This window comes from Salmo trutta, chromosome 38 (genome assembly GCF_901001165.1).
Source record: "Salmo trutta chromosome 38, fSalTru1.1, whole genome shotgun sequence".
NCBI classification, from domain to species: Eukaryota; Metazoa; Chordata; class Actinopteri; order Salmoniformes; family Salmonidae; genus Salmo; species Salmo trutta.
The window spans coordinates 6,745,149-6,764,319 of record NC_042994.1 but is presented as its reverse complement, the minus strand read 5'-3'; the positions used below and the strand labels follow the sequence as shown (position 1 = coordinate 6,764,319).

Below are 19,171 nucleotides of genomic sequence, written 5' to 3'. Positions count from 1 at the left end.
TGTGTTAACAACCCTCCGGACAAGTTTCAATGCCATACAACTCTCCTTCCGTGGCCTACAACTGCTCTTAAATACAAGTAAAGCTAAATGCATGCTCTTCAACCGATCGCTGCCTGCACCTGCCCGCCCGTCCAGCATCACTACTCTGGACGGTTCTGACTTAGAATATGTGGACAACTACAAATACCTAGGTGTCAGGCTAGACTGTAAACTCTCCTTCCAGACTCACATCAAACATCTCCAATCCAAAGATAAATCTAGAATCGGCTTCCTATTTCGCAACAAAGCATCCTTCACTCATGCTGCCAACCATACCCTCGTAAAACTGACCATCCTACCGATCCTAGACTTCGGCGATGTCATTTACAAAATAGCCTCCAATACCCTACTCAATAAATTGGATGCAGTCTATCACAGTGCCATCCGTTTTGTCACCAAAGCCCCATATACTACCCACCACTGCGACCTGTACGCTCTCGTTGGCTGGCCCTTGCTTCATACTCGTCGCCAAACCCACTGGCTCCAGGTCATCTACAAGACCCTGCTAGGTAAAGTCCCCCCTTGTCTCAGCTCGCTGGTCACCATAGCAACACCCACCCGTAGCACGCGCTCCAGCACGTATATCTCATTGGTCACCCCCAAGGCCAATTCCTACTTTGGCCGCCTCTCCTTCCAGTTCTCTGCTGCCAATGACTGGAACGTAATACAAAAATCTCTGAAACTGGAAACACTTATCTCCCTCTCTAGCTTTAAGCACCATCTGTCAGAGCAGCTCACAGATCACTGCACCTGTACATAGCCCATCTATAATTAGCCCAAACAACTACCTCTTCCCCTACTGATGTATTCATTTATTTTGCTCCTTTGCACTCCAGTATTTCTACTTTGCACATTCATCCACTGCAAATCTACCATTCCAGTGTTTTACTTGCTATATTGTATTTACTTCGCCACCATGACCTATTTATTGCATTTACCTCCCTTATCTCACCTCATTTGCTCACATTGTATATAGACTTATTTTTCTACTGTATTATTGACTGTATGTTTGTTTTACTCCTTGTGTAACTCTGTGTTGTTGTATGTGTCGAACTGCTTTGCTTTATCTTGGCCAGGTCGCAATTGTAAATGAGAACTTGTTCTCAACTTGCCTACCTGGTTAAATAAAGGTGAAATAAATTAAATAAAAAATAAAAGTAGAAAATGACATCCATAAACTATGTGGATGGAGATGACGTGTGCAGTATGTCATTACCCAAAACACGAATAGGTAATGGCTGTTGCTATTCTATTACTCATATTTTGGGTTGCTGCTGCGATACTGCGTACAGAGGGGAATTGGGTGTTGTTGTTTACTTATATGAATGTGAGGTAAAATACTGTATTTCTCATGTGTTGAGAGCTGTTGTAAAAGGGAGAGGTGTAGCCTACATATTGCTTTGAGGGCGGGAGAGGGGGGGGGGCTAGAGTGGAGCGCAGCATGTTTGTTTGGTTCTTTTTAGAATTAAGAATATACTACAAACTGGGACTATTCTGCACACATTCTGTACACAGTCGTAATTGTTACTCCATTCATTCAACGAGCTCCTTTGAAGATCACTTAGCTTCACGCAGTGTTTTGACACAGGGAAACGTTGCCTATTTGTCATAGACTTTTAAAGTCCCTGACTTTAAAGATACGAAAACGTTTGAGGATATGGGTGGGGTTTGGGAAAGGGGAAAGGGAGGGAAGGGGCCGAAGAGAAAAAAAGATTGATGTGTAGGCTATGAATTCGATGCTGGGTGGGTCTAACGTTACAGCTTTTCAGAATTGCAAATAACTATCGTGCGTAAAAGCTCCTTCACAGGTAATGTTTATCAGCCTAATGTGGTTTACAATTTCTATGCAATGGGATTGGTGGAGGGTTGGTACTGTTTAGCGAATTTTTTGAAGGCTCTGTGGGCGAAAACAATAGTTTTGGGGAGGTATTTAAACGTTTTATACTGGAACTACATTCAGTTGATAAGGACGCTTTGGAAGGATTACATGGATTTCACTTTTGCGAGCGGCAAAAAAACGTGAACACAGGTTTACTTTATGCTTAGTATTATAGATCATATTTTAATAAAGATTTTGTATTCATTTATGTATAACACATTTGTTTCATAGACTCACTTCTGTCGTCGTATTCTCGCGCTCTTTTCTCATAGCCTGTGTATGGGGCCCGTTGCAACTAACGGATATAGCATCCATAACAAATAGTTATGTGCAGCCCAGTAGTCCATTTAAAATACATGGCCACGTTGAATAGCCTATTATTTTTCTTTACTGAAACTTGCAATTGAGTCAAAAAAAATGTAGGCATATATTCAGGTTAATAATTATTAGTCTGCAGTTAAACGAATAGTCTAAACTTTTAGGCCTAATAACTTTATACACATGAGTAACTTTTTAAACAATGTTGTGATGGGAGACCTACAGAAACGACAATTATTACTTTACCCTCTAAGCGGTCTAATTGTAGTTGATAACAAATAAACTAATCAATAAACTCATTTTATAGGCTAAACTTGAATGAGAAATCGAATCCAATGATTTGAGTCGTATTTCGAAACGGGTAGAGCGCTCTTCTATCCTAGGCCTGGATCAAAAACACGTCAAATACTTTAATGTGTGCTTGATTTATCTGGGAGCTTGCACTTTTGGGTCAATTTTATCATTCCCATTGTAGGCAAACCAATTCAAGCACAATACAAGCATTTTAAAGTATTTTACATGTGTTTGACCCAGATCTGGTTTTGCCTCGTATTTAGTAAGATAATTAACCAATAAGGCCCAAAGGTAGTGTGGTATATGGCCAATATACCACGGCTAAGGGCTATTCTTAAGCACAATGCAACTCGGAGGGCCTGGAAACAGCCCGTAGCCTTGGTATATTGCCAATAAACCACAAACACCCGAGGTGCCTTATTGATGTTATGAACTGATTACCAACATAATTAGAGCAGTAAAAATAAACGTTTTGTCATACCCGTGGTATAGGGGCTAATATAACAAGGCTTTCAGCCAGCATTCAGGGTTCGAACCACCCAGTTTCTAATACGCTAATAAGCCTACTCACTGTATATCTTTCCACAACACATCTTTTCTCCGTTAGTCACAATGTTGGTCCTGGCTGGAATCGTTGTTCTTCACATTACCGCCATCATCCTGCTTCTGGTGGCAACCATTGATAATGTAAGTAAATAAATATCCCCTCTCCTTTTTCTTACTTTCACATGCTTCCAATGTCACCTCAGTGACCCCTTCTGTTCCGTCTGTTCTCCTGCTCCATATGAACAGACAGGGCTAGAACAAAAATGTCCACTGTTGGGCCTAAGTATCCAACAATGAAAACATGGTTACAACACTGTTATGAGATGATATAGCTGTAAGTTTTGTTACAATGACTTTGCTACTCTTCTCCTGTGTTGTTTTCTGCAGGCCTGGTGGTTCACAGACTCAGTGGCCACAGACGTGTGGGGTCGGTGGGAACTGGCAGGCTCAGCTTGGCACTACACCAACCTCAAAGGAGACTATGCTGAAGGTATAGTACAGATGCCGTATCTTAATTTGATGACCCTGTTGTTGCAGGAATTTTCCTGCACAGCAGGAAATGCAAACTTGTAGTGTACTCAAGGTTTGAAAAGGCTTCAAAAGTTTGTAATTTATACTTTAAAATGTCTGACTTGATTTTCCCAACAAAAAAATGCATCAACCCCTACAAAAAATGTCATTCCCATTTCCTGTTGCGGCAGGATTATTTTCCTGCTGGTTGAAACTGGCTCACATTAAGATACAGCATCTGTGTGCTCACCACATTATGGCTACACAGTATTAGCTTCTACCAAAACAAGATAGAGTGGACATGTGCATATGCTTATACTCGCTCGGTAAGCAGGGGTCGAATTAAGCTTCCAAAGTGAAACTAGTTTTGATGTGTTCATTTCTCAGAATATTTCTTCCCCAGCTGGTAGGCCTACATGACATGGACAAAAATATATATATTTTGTAATATATTTTGTAATTATTATTAATTAAAATAAATGACTGTCATTGTTCTGTATGACAAGAGTATAGTGTGTCAGGATCAGTCTGTGCATCTTCCCATCTCATGGAGCCCTGTTCTCTCTGTATCCCCTATAGAATACCTCCAGGTAGTGCAGGCCGGGGCAGTGCTGGCCTGCATCTTCTCCATCCTGGGCCTGTTTGTGTTCGTGGCTCAACTCTTCACCTTGTCCAAGGGCCAGAGGTTCACCTTCTCTGGAGCCTTGATGCTCATCTCCTGTAAGTAGCTCGGGTCCCTGTATCTGCGTCTTAATACTGTATAATCTATGTAATGACATTGATATAAACACAGTGGATATGTTTTGTTGTAGTCCAGCACTAGCAAGCAAACTAATAACTGATGCAAACTGATAACTAATCATCCACTCTTTGAATGCACACCCTGTGGGTGGGTCCCCATGAGCATGATTGAAAAACACTATTGTTTATTGCTATAACTATCACTGTTATTTAAGTTCAGGTTGAAATAGTCTCCTCAGCAGTTGTGTCTACAGCCCTATGAGTGACTTTGAAGTGATGTTTCCAGTACAGCACATAACTGTTATTAACCTAACAGGTGTTTTTAAATCTCCCCTCGTCTCCATCCAGGTCTGTGTGTAATGATCGCTGCGTCCATCTACACGGACATCTTCCACAAGCAGGAACATGGCCGGTTCGGACACTCTTTCATTCTGGCCTGGATCTCCTTCGTTCTCACCTTCATACTGGGCGTCATCTACGTGGTCCTGCGCAAGAAGAGCGAGTAGAGGAACAAGGGATGAAGGGGAGGAGAGGAGGATTGTAAGGAAGGACAGTTTTTATTACGTTTTTGCAGTGTGTTGGAAAGGGATGGAGGGAGGGTAGGGGTCTTAATTAGTTTATTAACAGTCCCAGTATTCCGATGTTTCTTGTGAAGAGGAAGGTGGTACAGAAGGGGGGGAGAGCGGACCCCAAAGAATTGTATGCACAATCAATTTTTATGCAGACTACTGCATGCCTGTTCAAATGGGAGATTTGTAATGTGTAATTGATATAGTACTGTATATTTCAAGGTATGCTACATACCTGTTGCAGTACTTGAACAATCAGCAAACAAGCTTTAATTTCCAGTACATGTTTTAAAAGGAATTTGAATTTTTATTTTTTTATAACTGAAGTATTTTATAACCAATTGTAATTGTTTTTTGATCTAAATACAATGTAACCGTTTGTTGTGTAATTGCCGTAACGTGTATTCTAAGTGCATTTTAATCAAGTGTGTGATTCCGAGTTTTGGTTGGCTTCTATATCAAAATACATTTTAATCACGTGTGTGATTCTGAGTTTTGGTTGGCTGCTATATCAAAGTACATTTTAATCATGTGTGTGATTCTGAGTTTTGGTTGGCTGCTATATCAAAGTACATTTTAATTTGTACAAGTGAAAAAGGTAAACCAGGAACAGAGGTAAATGCGGTATATGTAATATCACCATTTATTATAATGCAGTAGAGGGATTCTGTTTTGTAATTACATTGGAATTTAAGCCATGTTTGTTCAGACTATACAATTTATTAACAAAATAAAAACGCTACAAAAAAAGCATATTTTTCATTCATATTTAATCTATTCAACATATTTCTAATAAATAACTATTTGATGCAAGACTTCACCACGAGAGCAATCCTGCGACCACTAATAGGCATAACAGGGGATGCAGTAAGATGTACAGTATGTCCTTCACAATGACATGCTTGGTCCAGTTCCCACGTTTTTAGAAAAGACGCAAAACGTGTTTGTGAATGCAACCCCACCAAAACATTATTCAAGAGGCCCTACAACAGACCAAGACAGAGACAGGAATGTTCCATTATGTGTCATTCCGAGGGGGTGTAGTGAGTTGATCTGGACTGTACTAAATCCCCTGTCCAGAGGGGGTGATCCGCTCTTGCACCACCAGGTGAAGGAGGTGGTTCTGCTCTGCTGAGAGAAGAGGCCTGAGGCATGAAGAAGAAGAATTTACTGTCCATTTTCCTTACAGTCTACGGAAATGTTCTAAATAATTTAGAGACAAGACATCAATGAGAAAATCACAAGGAAAAAAACTCAATTGAAATGTGTATTGCAGCTAAATAGCTACCACATGACAGATTTTATTATTTATTTTTGCTTACCAGAGTTCAGGTTGAAGAGACTTGAGGGACTCTGTGTCTTTTTCCTGGCAGGCCATCTGCAACAACACAATGATAGACTGTTATAGACTTAAGACTTTGAAAGCCCAGCATAACCACGAAAATAGATCAGCATAAAGCCAGAATCCTTAAATCAAAACAATAACAAAGCGTCACCCTGCCTTTGTTTTTGTAAAATGCTGAGGGATGGGCCTGGAGAAACATAACCACTCTAATTCATAAACAGAGCTATGAATGCAAGGGCTGACCATCCATGATATCAACATTATAGTTTTAACCATGTTGTTAGGCTGTACAGTTTTTGTTTACATTTGCATTGTTTACAAACATTGGAGTAAAACAAGCTCATATTTTGGGTTCTGATGGGGTCAGACAGTTGAACTAAGCTCATGAGGCATTTATAAAGTTATATTCTTCAAGACTCAATAGGTATATACCATTCATTCATAAGATGTAGCAACAATGGTTTCTTGCTTTAAAGTTGACTCAGTCCTACAATTATGCTCCTATTAATCCTCATGTGAGACACTGGATCTTCTCACCCGGACATTAAGGGCCAACACATAACTATTTTGTATGATATAGTCTAGTAAGGAAATATGCCACATACCACAACTGACTGCAGGAGCAGGAAGACATTCTCAGGTAGGAAGGTCACTACAATGAGAGGTTTGGAAATATATGTTTAAAAATATATAATTATGAACTTCGTTCCCCATCCCAACCTTGCTAGTGCTGTGTGTATGAGTGTTTAAGGTCAGTCAGGTTAGACTAATGGCTGTAGTGTAGTTACCCTGACTATGAGGGTCAAACGACTCCCAGGCGTATCTCTCCAGGGTCTGGGCATGCTCTGGCAACAACTTCTGGGGAGGAGGCTGCAAAAGACATTAACATTCCTTCTCAGCTTTCAGAGAGATAACGCAATTTAGCAGAGATAAATAAATCTGTAAGTGTTTGTAGGAAGGAATTGAATACAAGTGAAGTGAAATGTAATGTTATAAGAAGGGACAACAATCTTCGCTATGCTATGATTACCTCAAGCAGCATGAGCAAAATTACTCTGGAAATCTCACACTTGGCCACAATGTCCAGAAATGCACCTAAGAAGACAATGAGCAGAGGAAAAGCATACTGTTATCAGTTTCAGAATAGTTCATGAACTTCCTGCTTTAACACAGGGAGTGGTGAGTTAGCCACAAGTGTTGGGCCAGTCCATTATGGCCTCACCAACGGGGGTGCTGGTGCCGGGCAGCTGGAGTCCCCTCTCCTGACACATCAGCTGCATCTCTGTCAGCACGGCCAGCGCGCCGTCATAGTCACCTGACACACAGAGAACAGACAATGTCTATTACAGTATCATGATGTTGTTGTTAGGATTAGAAACACAAACACCAGAGTTTGGCTCAGTTCAATATCAATTCCAGTAAAGTCAGAAATTGAATTGCACTCCTCTGGAGAAATTCCATGTCCAAAGCAACTTACTGGAATTGACATGGTTTTGACCCCAACCCTGGTATACTCTAGACACCAACACATGTATACGCTTCAACTGACATCTGTACCACATGAAGGTAATCCCCATACCATAACCCAGTTTCCTGGCTCTGAGTTCCATACGGAGTTGAAAACAAAGAATAACACAAATCTTCACGTATGGTCCAGACCCATCAACCCCCACACATCCCACCACTGTACTCACGGGTGAGTATTTTGCAGGTGGCCATCTCTCCCATAGACAGCAGAGACTCAATGGGCTGCTGTGTCTGTAGTTCTGCTGCTCTCTGGTAGTGAACTATGGCCTCACCTGGTCTGTTCATCTCCTATAGATGAAGATGAGAAGAGAGAGGAAGGGAGAGAGGAAGGGGGAGCGAACAGAAGACAGCGAAACAAAGAAAACAAAGAGAGACAAAGAGAGAGAAGATGAGAGGGATGATCATATGATCTTAATTCACCACACAGACTGACATAGACTGGCAACCATTCCTCTTCTATCTTTTGTGATCAGTTTGGTCCATTACCTTGAGGGCATTGCCAAGTTCCAGAGATAGACTGGCGGCCATGACAGGCTGGTTCATCTCAATGTAAACCTGAAACACATTTGTAAAACAGCATTATACTACTGTCTCCAGAGGAATCTAGGGGAAAGGCCAGGGAAAATGGGATGTTGGTATATACAGTAAAATCTCCAGATGCTTGGTCCATCTCTTTGTAGCTGTTATTTCAGAAGGATTCAACAATATACTAAAGAGGATTAGATTATCATTTAAATGCCCTAGCAAAACCAATAAAGATATTCTGATTGATCATTTTCCCTTTCACAGCTGTTGTTCACCAAACCTGGTTAAACTAGACTGAATGCTGCGCACACTTTTGTCTCACTTCCTGTTCCATCTGGTTTAATAGGGAAGCTTATATTCATGAGCTCGCCTTGACTGGCAGCTCTTTGAAACGCCTCTGTCAAGAAACGTGGATGCAGTGAGCAGTGTTGCAGTTAAATCATCTCAAGCAAATTTGGTGAAATATAAAGCAACTCAATAGAACATTGAAATTACATCAATGATGTGTTTTTTTAAAATATTTTTTTTATACATCTATGTCTCTTGTGATGCAGTTCACAGCAGCACTGACAGATGTGTTGACATGACAATTGCGTCAGAGTTTTGAATGCCCTTCCCCCCTTTGGTTCCATGCTGGCTGAAGACCAAGCTAGACTGTAACTAACACCAGACACAGATGGAAGTATCTTTGCCATAGATGAAGAGTAAACTTTTAATTATAGTTGCTGACACCCTACAGTCAAATTATGCACTAGTAAAGTAGCTATCTAGGTACCGTATATAAACCATGCCCCTCTGCAAACACGTGCTGTCCCCCATCCCGTTAATAATCCCGCCTCCTGAAATAAAAGTGTTTGACATGGGGGAGGAGACCAGTAACTTTATGATCAAACTTGACCAATGTAGAAGCAACAGTCATGTTTCATACTTTGATCTGGTTTTATCCAAATATAATCAAATTTCATGAAAAACATGATTTTGACTGTTCGTGACCTTTAACTTATGACCTGTTTGTGTATCTCAATTCTATTATGTCAAACATTTGGAGTCTTTTTTTTACCTTGATGGCGAAGCTGTAGCAGTTGAGTGCGGCCTGCAGGTGCTCGTCGAAGCCTGGGGCTTGTAGTGCTCTGTTCTCCTTCTCAGAGAGCAGGAAGAGCCGGGCAGCATCGGTCAGGGCCAGGGCCTCCCCAGGTGCATTGAAAAGAGTCTGCTCACACCTGTGGGTTCAGGTAGGATATAACAGGTATAGATTATATATTGTAATGTGAGATATCTAATTTACATTATAATAGGTAGTAGGAAATAATGTTGGTTGTAGGATACTTACAATGGAGGAGAATGGGTAATACTGATCCATCATTCTATGCTACCCATGTCTGTATGATATTAATAAGGGCAAACAATATGTTCTGATTAGGGGGCAATAGTTAGAGATGGAGACTTACCTTGCCATTGCAAGGTCACAGAAGGCTGCATACTGAAGGCAGTCTTGCTGCTTCAGCTCTTTAGCCAACTGACCTGCAGCCAAGCAGAAATACTGTGTGAGATGCAAGCCACATAATCAACAGAAATGTGCAAATGGTGTACTTAATAGTAAGGGTCATCATCTGAAAACATGAACATATGAATGAATTGCTGAGATGTTAGAAACATGGTTATTAGTCATTTTTTCCAGGAAACATTAGCTACTCACCAAACTGCTCACTTGCTTCTGCTACATTGGGTTTCCGAAGAAAACGTCTAACGTGGGCAAAGTGAAATTACAACTTAATGTCATACATGTTAAGTTAGCTAGTTACCGTTAGCCTAGTAACCACTGCTCTAGTACCTGATTAGCTACAACGCTAGAAAACGAACGTTAGATAAACAATCATTATCATTCACAGATGAGGATTCATTTGAAACAGCTAACTAATTATCTATCTAGTGCCAGCTAGTTAATGAGTTTAGCCAAAACATGGTAAAAAATAGTAAAAAAATAAAAAATAAAACGCTTTTGGGGCTTTTCTTTGGACCCATGGAACTGATAGCAAGTTTAGCTGGCTACCGTTAGCTAGCTAGCTGTGAAATCCTGGCTCGCAATTCAAAAGATTAGACGATCATGCATTACACATAGTCACTCGAATGGATACCTAGAACAAAGACAAGAACGTAATAAATCGTACTTTTTCAATTTATTTGATACAGCACGATATCTCATCAGAAAGTCCCCCTCCGCTGCCATGGTCAACAATAGATGAAAAACGTAAATAAACCAAAGCAGGAAGTAGAGATGGGAGACGCGTTTCGATTGGTTCTTACTCCAAATAGCCTAATAGTCTCATTGGATACAATCTTATTATGGTGGGACTTTGGTGTACATGGGGTTCTGTTTGCAAAATCTCTCGCTAAAATGAATCTGACATATTGCAGATATCTGTTAATTAGACAAAATGACAACCAGAGACATTCCGTGATGATAACAACCAGAGACAGAGCAGTTTATTTTCAACAGAAGTCACGAAGTTGCAGGGTAAAATACATACGTGATTTTAGGTCTGTGTAAAAGAACAAGAGAGATTGCAAAGGCAGGAAAATAGAGGCATATAGATTCCCAAACACAGTGCAGATGCCAGTAGGTCAGAAATTCTCATAGACGCATTCAAATATTCCTTCTCCTTGCAGCGTTGCATTCTCCATCTGTGGGAGAGAGGTCAGGACAGTAGCATCCGCATTAACTCGAACAGCTCTTTATCATCATTATTGGTAGCTATAGGTCTACTCATATCTATTTTGGGGAATAGAATATACTAGAAAAAATAGAATACAATTAAATATAATATATCTGGAATGACAAAACCAAGGCTTTAGTAATTGATATTTCCTGGTTAGTGTATGTTCACACTGACCGATTCCTTTGACTTTCTCTTTACTTTTCCTTTCCTCTGGACAGATTCACGGTTTACTGCTGCTGCTGATGCTCCTGGGGTCAAGACCTCATAGACAGATGCTGGCTGAGACTCTAGACTCTGAGAGAGGAGGGAGTTCCAGGTGAGACACATTCATTCTTGTAGTTTGCATAGGGCCTACAGTGGATGTGAAAGTTAATCAAAACAGTGAATCTTTGTTGATGGTATTCTTTTGATGACCCACACACAGCTTTGACATGTGTCAAGGTGGCATTTTTTTTGTTCAACTCATAAAATCAATGTGATATAGTTACAGCAAGTCAATGGAGATAGAGAGACATGCTTACAGCGTAAACTGAAGCAGAGGCAGCTGCATTCACTGATGTTTTACTGTTCTCCTCCTCCTCTTCATTCTCACATCTATTCCTTCTGCTTACTCCACTACCGGTACTTCCATTCTTCAATATAAATTGACCATGGAAATCACAAGTTAACACACACACACGGACTGATACAATGACAACATACCAACCACAACAGAAGGGTACAAAAATATACAGTGTTGCAAAACCTCCACCAAACCTTTCTCAAATCTCTTACCGATTGGCTTTTGAACACATATATGGAGCCGATCACACTGAAGATGAGGAGGCCTGCGGTAAGAGCCCCCAACACGATGAAAAGGATGAAACCAGAGTAAAGCTGCCGGTACCCCTCGTCTGAAAGAGAGACAGAGACAAATACAGAGACACAGCGATACAGAGACACAGAGATACAGAGACAATAAACATAGTACCATTAGAGTTTGTCCAGTGTCAGTCAATGGCTGAACACTTTGGTTGGAAGTAGATTAATGTCAAGTGAAAAAAAAAGAGTTAGAGGACTTTTTATTTTCATGGTGACAATCATGCGTGTTGTTGATGGTGGCATACATCCGACATTCAGCTGACATCTACAGTATTTGTACCAAAAAAAGGTCCCTTTTAAAAAGGGATTGTGTCTTCACTATCATGTCAACAGTTCCTGTTACTCAACATGTGGATAACAGAAGTTTCACTAACTGACTAACTGTTATCTTTCTATCATCCCTTCATTTTCTTCTTCTTCTACCACACACTCACCTTTCACCAGAAGGGTCCAGAAGATCTCCACATTTTTATACTTGCAGTTATACTCTCCTGAGTATAAACTGCTATATGCTGTTATTTTCCAATTAAATGTTCTTGTATTTGTTTCAGGAGAAAAGAGGAACCTCCATTCTTTTATCTTCTTTTGGTCTGGAGGCCCAGAGCAGACTAAGTCACTGGCGCTCTGATTCATTGGGATGGTCACTTTGAGTTTGTAATGGACCGTTTCTCCTGCCAGAGCCACCCTGATTCTGTCCGGCATGGAGATGGCTGGGTTGGCTTCTAAATTACACAGGGGGATGTAGAGTGAGGCTCAATCTGACATCGAAGAACCAAATAGGCAACTTACTTATGTATTGATTTGCAATACTTTGATATATCCCGCTAAAAATACATTGATATACAATGTTGATGAGAAAAGACAATTCTGTAAATGACAACAGGAATTTCTATCATATTTCTAACTTCTAACATGAAAAATGTACAGTATCATGGTATTGGTATTTAAATGTTTTGTTAATTAAATACCCTTACCTTGAGCCTGATGATTTCCCAAACACATCAGGACACACAGAACTCCAACCATCCAGATGCACATTTTGAAGAGACACCAAAAGTTGAGTTCTTCCCCTCTGTTTCTATTTCTCTGTGGTCACTTGAGATAGGAATACCTGTATCAGTATTGGAAGGATTTCGTCTAATTTCCCAAACAGTGTATGAGTGTCACTCCAAGCCTTTCCCCTGTTCAGATTGCCAGAATGTGTGTGTCTATATCTGTTAGTCTTGGCCTCAGAGAGGTCGCAATACTGGGGTTCCTGTTTTGCCCTGGCCACTTCCTCAAAGTATTAATTCTTGTGAGCCTTGTAAAATCACCAACCTTCAGACATAGAATGACCAAGATACTGTACTGATCTAGGAGGCATAGGCTATAAACAGATTATGAATGAAGGTATGAAGCATTTACAGCAGACAGTTATTACAATATGTACTCTTGTTTATGTTTTGTTGTGATACCACAGGCAGCTACTGTGTTATTATTGTGTTTGTTACGTCACTCACCCTATCCATCCCAGATGCAGTGTTGAGTTTCTTCCACTGTGAGACAGTGTTGGAGAGACCCAGAGTTAAAGTTCAAACCACACGTGAGCACTAAATGAGAGTCTGGCCCTTCAGATGAAAGAGAGAGAGAGAGGAAAACATCTGAGAAAGAGAGAATGGAATTCGGGGGAGGTGACAAATTGTCTATGTTAATGCAAACCAGGTGAAGGTACATCCGTTTGACTTCTCCTCAACTAATGCTCTCAGTCAGTGTGGAAGGAAGAACTGCACAGCATTACAACACCTCTGCACGTGCCTATGCCTCTTCCCCTCTTCCCTTCTTCCCTCTCTCTCTCTATTCCCTTCTTTTACAAACTCTTTCCCCTGTTATCCCCCTTTCATTGGCAGAGCAAGAAGCCAACTCTGACCTCACAGCAGCCACTGCACAAAAACAGACTCAGAGAGAGAGAGAGAGAGAAGAGAAATAACATCTGGATACCAGTGAATAAACATTATGTTCACTCTATTTCATACCATTCCCCCTCTCCTTATCTATCTCTAACTCCCCTCTGACCTTAAATCACTTTCTTGCATTCTTTTACCTGGCAGGGCAAATCCACTGTCAAAAGTATGGAAGGTATTCACCTGGATTTGGTCAGTTGATGTATTGGACTGAACTTGGACGATAACCAGAGCTGGATGAAATGCGTCATCATTTCAGGAATGTGGAGAATTTGCTGTTATACTTTTGGGTTCTTGAAATAATGTTATAGCTCATAGGATAACAATCATTCTTTACCTCCATCTGCATCAAAGAGAAGGGGAAACAGAGGGGCGGGGCAGGAAGACTAAAAAGAAAAGTGAATATGAAGAGAACACGTACGTTTGGAAACAGCTGGAACCCAGAAAGAGAGGGGGAGAGAGAGAGAGAGAGAGAGAGAGAAGAGAGAAGAGAGAGTGAGATGTGTACGTTCCTCAGTCCTCTCACAGATCCCAAATAAAGAGTTCTTAAGTGGGTCCGCACTGCCCGGCCACATTCTCCTGCTAATCACATTACTACGGCAGGGACAGAGAGGAGAAGAGAGGGAAGAAGAAGAGACCAGGGCATTGGAAGAGTGGAGAAGAGAAAAGGGGGAGATAATACTTCAAATAAAGTGAAGGCACCAAGTTCTATTGAGTGACAACTTGGACCTGCTAAATTAAACCTAATTCCCTGCAGGTGTAAGTATTGTTTCATTCACTCATTTAAAACACGCAATGTACTTCTTATCCAGCAAATGCATTGGTTTGTTGGCCTTGATTCAGTTGTTTGGCACTGTTGTTTTACCGTTGACAATTTAACTGGGATACATACAGAACCTTATCTTCCTGCATGTTTCTAATTTGTCTGTTTGGTTCTTGATATTTTTATTGAAACAGCTCCACCATATTCAAGTTTCACGTATCAATGTTTATTCGCCACCTGCACAGGACACCACAGGTGTAAAACAGTACGGTGAAATTCTTACCCTGAGAGCCCTTTCCCAACATTGAAGTGATAATAATATACTGTAGATAATAATAGAAAATATAAGAAAAAATTAAATTAAGAATAAAAACCACACAAGAACTACAATGACAGTTAAAGAAACGAGAATCCAAGTACATACAGGTCAGTACCAGTACCTTATTCAATGTGCAGGGGTACTGGAGTGGTAGTACATACAGGTCAGTACCAGTATCTTATTCAATGTGCAGGTGTACTGGAGTGGTAGTACATACAGGTCAGTGCCAGTACCTTATTCAATGTGCAGGTGTACTGGAGTGGTAGTACATACAGGTCAGTACCAGTACCTTATTCAATGTGCAGGGGTACTGGAGTGGTAGTACATACAGGTCAGTGCCAGTACCTTATTCAATGTGCAGGTGTACTGGAGTGGTAGTACATACAGGTCAGTGCCAGTACCTTATTCAATGTGCAGGGGTACTGGAGTGGTAGTATATACAGGTCAGTGCCAGTACCTTATTCAATGTGCAGGGGTACAGGAGTGGTAGTACATACAGGTCAGTACCAGTACCTTATTCAATGTGCAGGGGTACTGGAGTGGTAGTACATACAGGTCAGTACCAGTACCTTATTCAATGTGCAGGGGTACTGGAGTGGTAGTACATACAGGTCAGTACCAGTAACTTATTCAATGTGCAGGGGTACTGGAGTGGTAGTACATACAGGTCAGTACCAGTACCTTATTCAATGTGCAGGGGTACTGGAGTGGTTGTACATACAGGTCAGTGCCAGTACCTTATTCAATGTGCAGGGTTACAGGAGTGGTAGTACATAAAGGTCAGTACCTTATTCAATGTGCAGGGGTACAGGAGTGGTAGTACATACAGGTCAGTGCCAGTACCTTATTCAATGTGCAGGGGTACAGGAGTGGTAGTACATAAAGGTCAGTACCTTATTCAATGTGCAGGGGTACAGGAGTGGTAGTACATACAGGTCAGTACCAGTACCTTATTCAATGTGCAGGGGTACAGGAGTGGTAGTACATACAGGTCAGTGCCAGTACCTTATTCAATGTGCAGGGGTACAGGAGTGGTAGTACATACAGGTCAGTGCCAGTACCTTATTCAATGTGCAGGGGTACAGGAGTGGTAGTATATACAGGTCAGTACCAGTACCTTATTCAATGTGCAGGGATACAGGAGTGGTAGTACATACAGGTCAGTGCCAGTACCTTATTCAATGTGCAGGGGTACAGGAGTGGTAGTACATACAGGTCAGTGCCAGTACCTTATTCAATGTGCAGTGGTACAGGAGTGGTAGTACATACAGGTCAGTGTCAGTACCTTATTCAATGTGCAGGGGTACATGAGTGGTAGTACATACAGGTCAGTACCAGTACCTTATTCAATGTGCAGGGGTACAGGAGTGGTAGTACATACAGGTCAGTACCAGTACCTTATTCAATGTACAGGGGTACTGGAGTGGTAGTACATACAGGTCAGTGCCAGTACCTTATTCAATGTGCAGGGGTACAGGAGTGGTAGTACATACAGGTCAGTACCAGTACCTTATTCAATGTGCAGGGGTACAGGAGTGGTAGTACATACAGGTCAGTACCTTATTCAATGTGCAGGGGTACAGGAGTGGTAGTACATACAGGTCAGTGCCAGTACCTTATTCAATGTGCAGGGGTACTGGAGTGGTTGAGGTGGGCTCATACATAAAAAGTGACTGGTAGTATGATATACATGTAAACAAGGCTGAAAAGTGACTGGTAGCAGAACGGGAGCATGGAGAACAGTCAATGTCTCGGGTGACCGAGTTTGCAAAGCCAGCATGGTGCGTGCAACGCCAGGGTTGTGGGTTCGATTCCCACGGGGGGGCAGTACAAAAAAATGCATGAAATGAAATGAAATGTATGCATTCACTACTGTAAGTTGCTCTGGATAAGAGCGTCTGCTAAATGACTAAAATGTAAATGTTATGTAATGGCTTTTAAAGCTTGTTTCTTGTGAGGATAGGTGTTAATTTGTCTATTCCACTCTCCCTCTGGTCTGGTTCCAACTGCAACACGAGACCCTCTTATGAAAGCATTTACAAGACTTCTTTCATGAGTCATCATCTAAGATATCAAAAACATTCCAAGTGATTACCAATCCTTCTCATGGTCTACGTTCTGGCTATAATCCCCTTCCTGGCTTCATATTTCCTTGTTTCTGGAAACAGTACGATACAATCAAGGTCTTCAAACTGTTTGCTGGTTGGTTGGACACATGGTCATTCTCCTTCTATCACACCACTGTCCCTCACACAAAATAGATTTTCTTCAGGCTTTGAAATAACCTAATTGAGTTTGCTCAGTCCAACAGGTCATAAGACTGTCTGACTCCTGTCCTTACCACAAATTAATGGCTGTTACCTGTTTTCAGTTATAATATTGAAAACATACTTGTACATACTTTGAGAGACTTTCAAAGAGCGATAGGTAATATAGAGGGTTTCTACGATGACCTATACCAAACCAACATGTGAACATGCACGTGGATCTGTTTTCAACTCTTAACTGGGCCACGGAGAGACTGTTGGCAGCCTTGTGTGGAAAAAAACTAATTTTTCTTCACTCTTCTCTCTCTCTCTCACACACACACTCTCTCTCTCTCCCTCTTTCTGGTTCTTCTCTCTGTCTCTGACTTTCCCTATTTCTTCTGAAAGTAGTCAAATTGTTGTAATGTCACAGTGAACTGATTTTGGCTAATTGGCAGATTTTTTTCAATCATTCTTGTTGTGTTTTCCCTTTCTTTTTCATAAAGGGCTGTGTCTTCTCATCATGGCTCCTCAAACTGTGATGCTGCTGCTGCTTCTGGCTGCCATAGCGACCGTGGCCCAGTCCGTTGGCGAGGAGAACGAACTGGATTATGGGTACTGGAACTACCGGGAGGGAGGTAAGCTAATAAATAAGAACATCCATCCAGCCTACTCAGTTGACGTCAAGGAAAGAAAAATCAGAAGTGAAAAAGACAAGTCTTCCATAATAACGTCTCTTCTTCCTTTTCTCTGGGGTTGTGGTTGCAGCTGAGAGTGTGAACGTGACCACTGTCCGCAGTGTGACCAGAGTCCTGGACGTCTGGGGAAAACGCATCTTCAACGAGATCAAGACCCTACTCCACTCTCAGCCCAGCACCCTGCTCCCTGACTACTCCAGGTAGGAGTACCAGAGGGACATCTTTACTGTGGTATAGGTCAATAGAGAATGTACAAGTCCATTTTACAGTACTTTCAGAAAGTATTCATACCCCTTGACTTATTCCAAATTGTGTTGTGTTACAGCCTGAATTCAAAACAGATTAAGTATTTTTTTTTCTCACCCATCTACAGACATCACTCCATAATGTCAAAGTAAAACATGTTTTTAGTCATTTTTGCAAATGTATTGAAAATGAAATACAGAAATACCCCATTTGCATAATTATTCACAACCCTGAGTCAATACATGTTAGAAACACCTTTTGCAGCAATTACTGCTAAAGGTGTAAGTCTCTAAGAGCTTTCCACACCTGGATTGTACAATATTTGCCCATTTAAAATTCTTCAATCTGTCAAATTGGTTGTTGATCATTGCTAGACAAACATTTTCATGTCCTGCCATAGATTTTCAAGCCGATTTAAGTCAAAACTATAACTAAGCCGCTCAGGAACATTCACTGTCTTCCTGGTAAGAAATTCCAGTGTATATTTTACCTTGTTTTCCGTTATTGTCCTGCTGAAATGTGACTGTCTCCCAGTGTCTGTTGAAAAGCAGACTGAACCAGGTTTTCCTGTAGGATTTTTCCTGTGTTTAACTCCATTCCATTTATTTTTTATCCTGAAAAACTCCTTAATGATTACAAGCATACCCATAACATGGTACAACCACCACTATGCTTCAAAATATGGAGAGTGATACTCAGTAATGTGTTGTATTGGATTTGCCCCAAACACAACACTTTGTATTCAGGACAAAAAGTGAATTGCTTTGCCACATTTTTGCAGTATTATCTTTGTAGTGACTAGATGTATTGATACACACTCCAAAGTGTAATTAATAACTTCACCATACTAAAAGATCTTCAATGTCTGCTTTTTTATTTTACCAATCTACCAATAGGTGCCCTTCTTTGCGAGGCATTGGAAACCCTCCCTGGTCTTTGTGGTTGAATCTGTGCTTGAAATTCACTGGGGTACAGAGAGGAGGTAGTCATTTAAAAAATCATGCTAAACACGATTATTACTCACAGAGTGATCCATGCAACTTATTATGTGAATTGTTAAGAAAATGTCTACTCCTTACTTATTTAGG

At 41.0% G+C, this 19,171-nt stretch overlaps 2 protein-coding genes across 3 annotated transcripts; one reads left to right on the top strand and one right to left on the bottom strand.

Moving 5' to 3' along the window:
• The first annotated feature begins 1,743 nt into the window (after positions 1-1,743).
• LOC115177724 (epithelial membrane protein 2) lies at positions 1,744-5,639 on the top strand. Its single transcript, XM_029738659.1, has 5 exons — positions 1,744-1,847; positions 3,138-3,217; positions 3,464-3,566; positions 4,166-4,306; positions 4,676-5,639. The coding sequence occupies exons 2-5, from the start codon at positions 3,143-3,145 to the stop codon at positions 4,831-4,833; spliced, it is 477 nt and encodes a 158-aa protein (XP_029594519.1). The 5' UTR covers positions 1,744-1,847; positions 3,138-3,142; the 3' UTR covers positions 4,834-5,639.
• Positions 5,640-5,649: 10 nt separating this feature from the next.
• On the bottom strand, positions 5,650-13,076 carry LOC115177723 (factor VIII intron 22 protein). 2 transcript variants are annotated; one of them, XM_029738657.1, is made up of 17 exons: positions 12,846-13,076; positions 12,306-12,593; positions 11,785-11,903; positions 11,532-11,642; positions 11,185-11,304; positions 10,462-10,975; positions 9,990-10,036; positions 9,742-9,814; positions 9,354-9,513; positions 8,255-8,323; positions 7,936-8,056; positions 7,464-7,556; positions 7,272-7,336; positions 7,030-7,111; positions 6,847-6,893; positions 6,219-6,274; positions 5,650-6,041 (listed from the first exon to the last, which is right to left on the bottom strand). In XM_029738657.1, the coding sequence occupies exons 6-17, from the start codon at positions 10,518-10,520 to the stop codon at positions 5,960-5,962; spliced, it is 954 nt and encodes a 317-aa protein (XP_029594517.1). In that variant the 5' UTR covers positions 10,521-10,975; positions 11,185-11,304; positions 11,532-11,642; positions 11,785-11,903; positions 12,306-12,593; positions 12,846-13,076; the 3' UTR covers positions 5,650-5,959. The 2 variants fall into 2 exon arrangements, with proteins under 2 accessions (XP_029594517.1, XP_029594518.1); XM_029738658.1 differs by lacking the exon at positions 6,847-6,893.
• Between the last annotated feature and the right edge of the window lie 6,095 nt (positions 13,077-19,171).

Excerpts from the sequence above, each read along its gene's own strand:
- LOC115177724 (XM_029738659.1), top strand. The coding sequence starts at position 3,143 with ATGTTGGTCCTGGCTGGAATCGTTGTTCTTCACATTACCGCCATCATC. Across the intron at positions 3,567-4,165 it reads CAAAGGAGACTATGCTGAAG|AATACCTCCAGGTAGTGCAG; the intron begins GTATAGTACAGA and ends TATCCCCTATAG. Across the intron at positions 4,307-4,675 it reads AGCCTTGATGCTCATCTCCT|GTCTGTGTGTAATGATCGCT; the intron begins GTAAGTAGCTCG and ends GTCTCCATCCAG.
- LOC115177723 (XM_029738657.1), bottom strand. The coding sequence starts at position 10,520 with ATGGCAGCGGAGGGGGACTTTCTGATGAGATATCGTGCTGTATCAAAT. Across the intron at positions 9,815-9,989 it reads AGAAGCAAGTGAGCAGTTTG|GTCAGTTGGCTAAAGAGCTG; the intron begins GTGAGTAGCTAA and ends GCTTGGCTGCAG. Across the intron at positions 8,324-9,353 it reads GCTACAGCTTCGCCATCAAG|GTTTACATTGAGATGAACCA; the intron begins GTAAAAAAAAGA and ends AATGTGTTTCAG.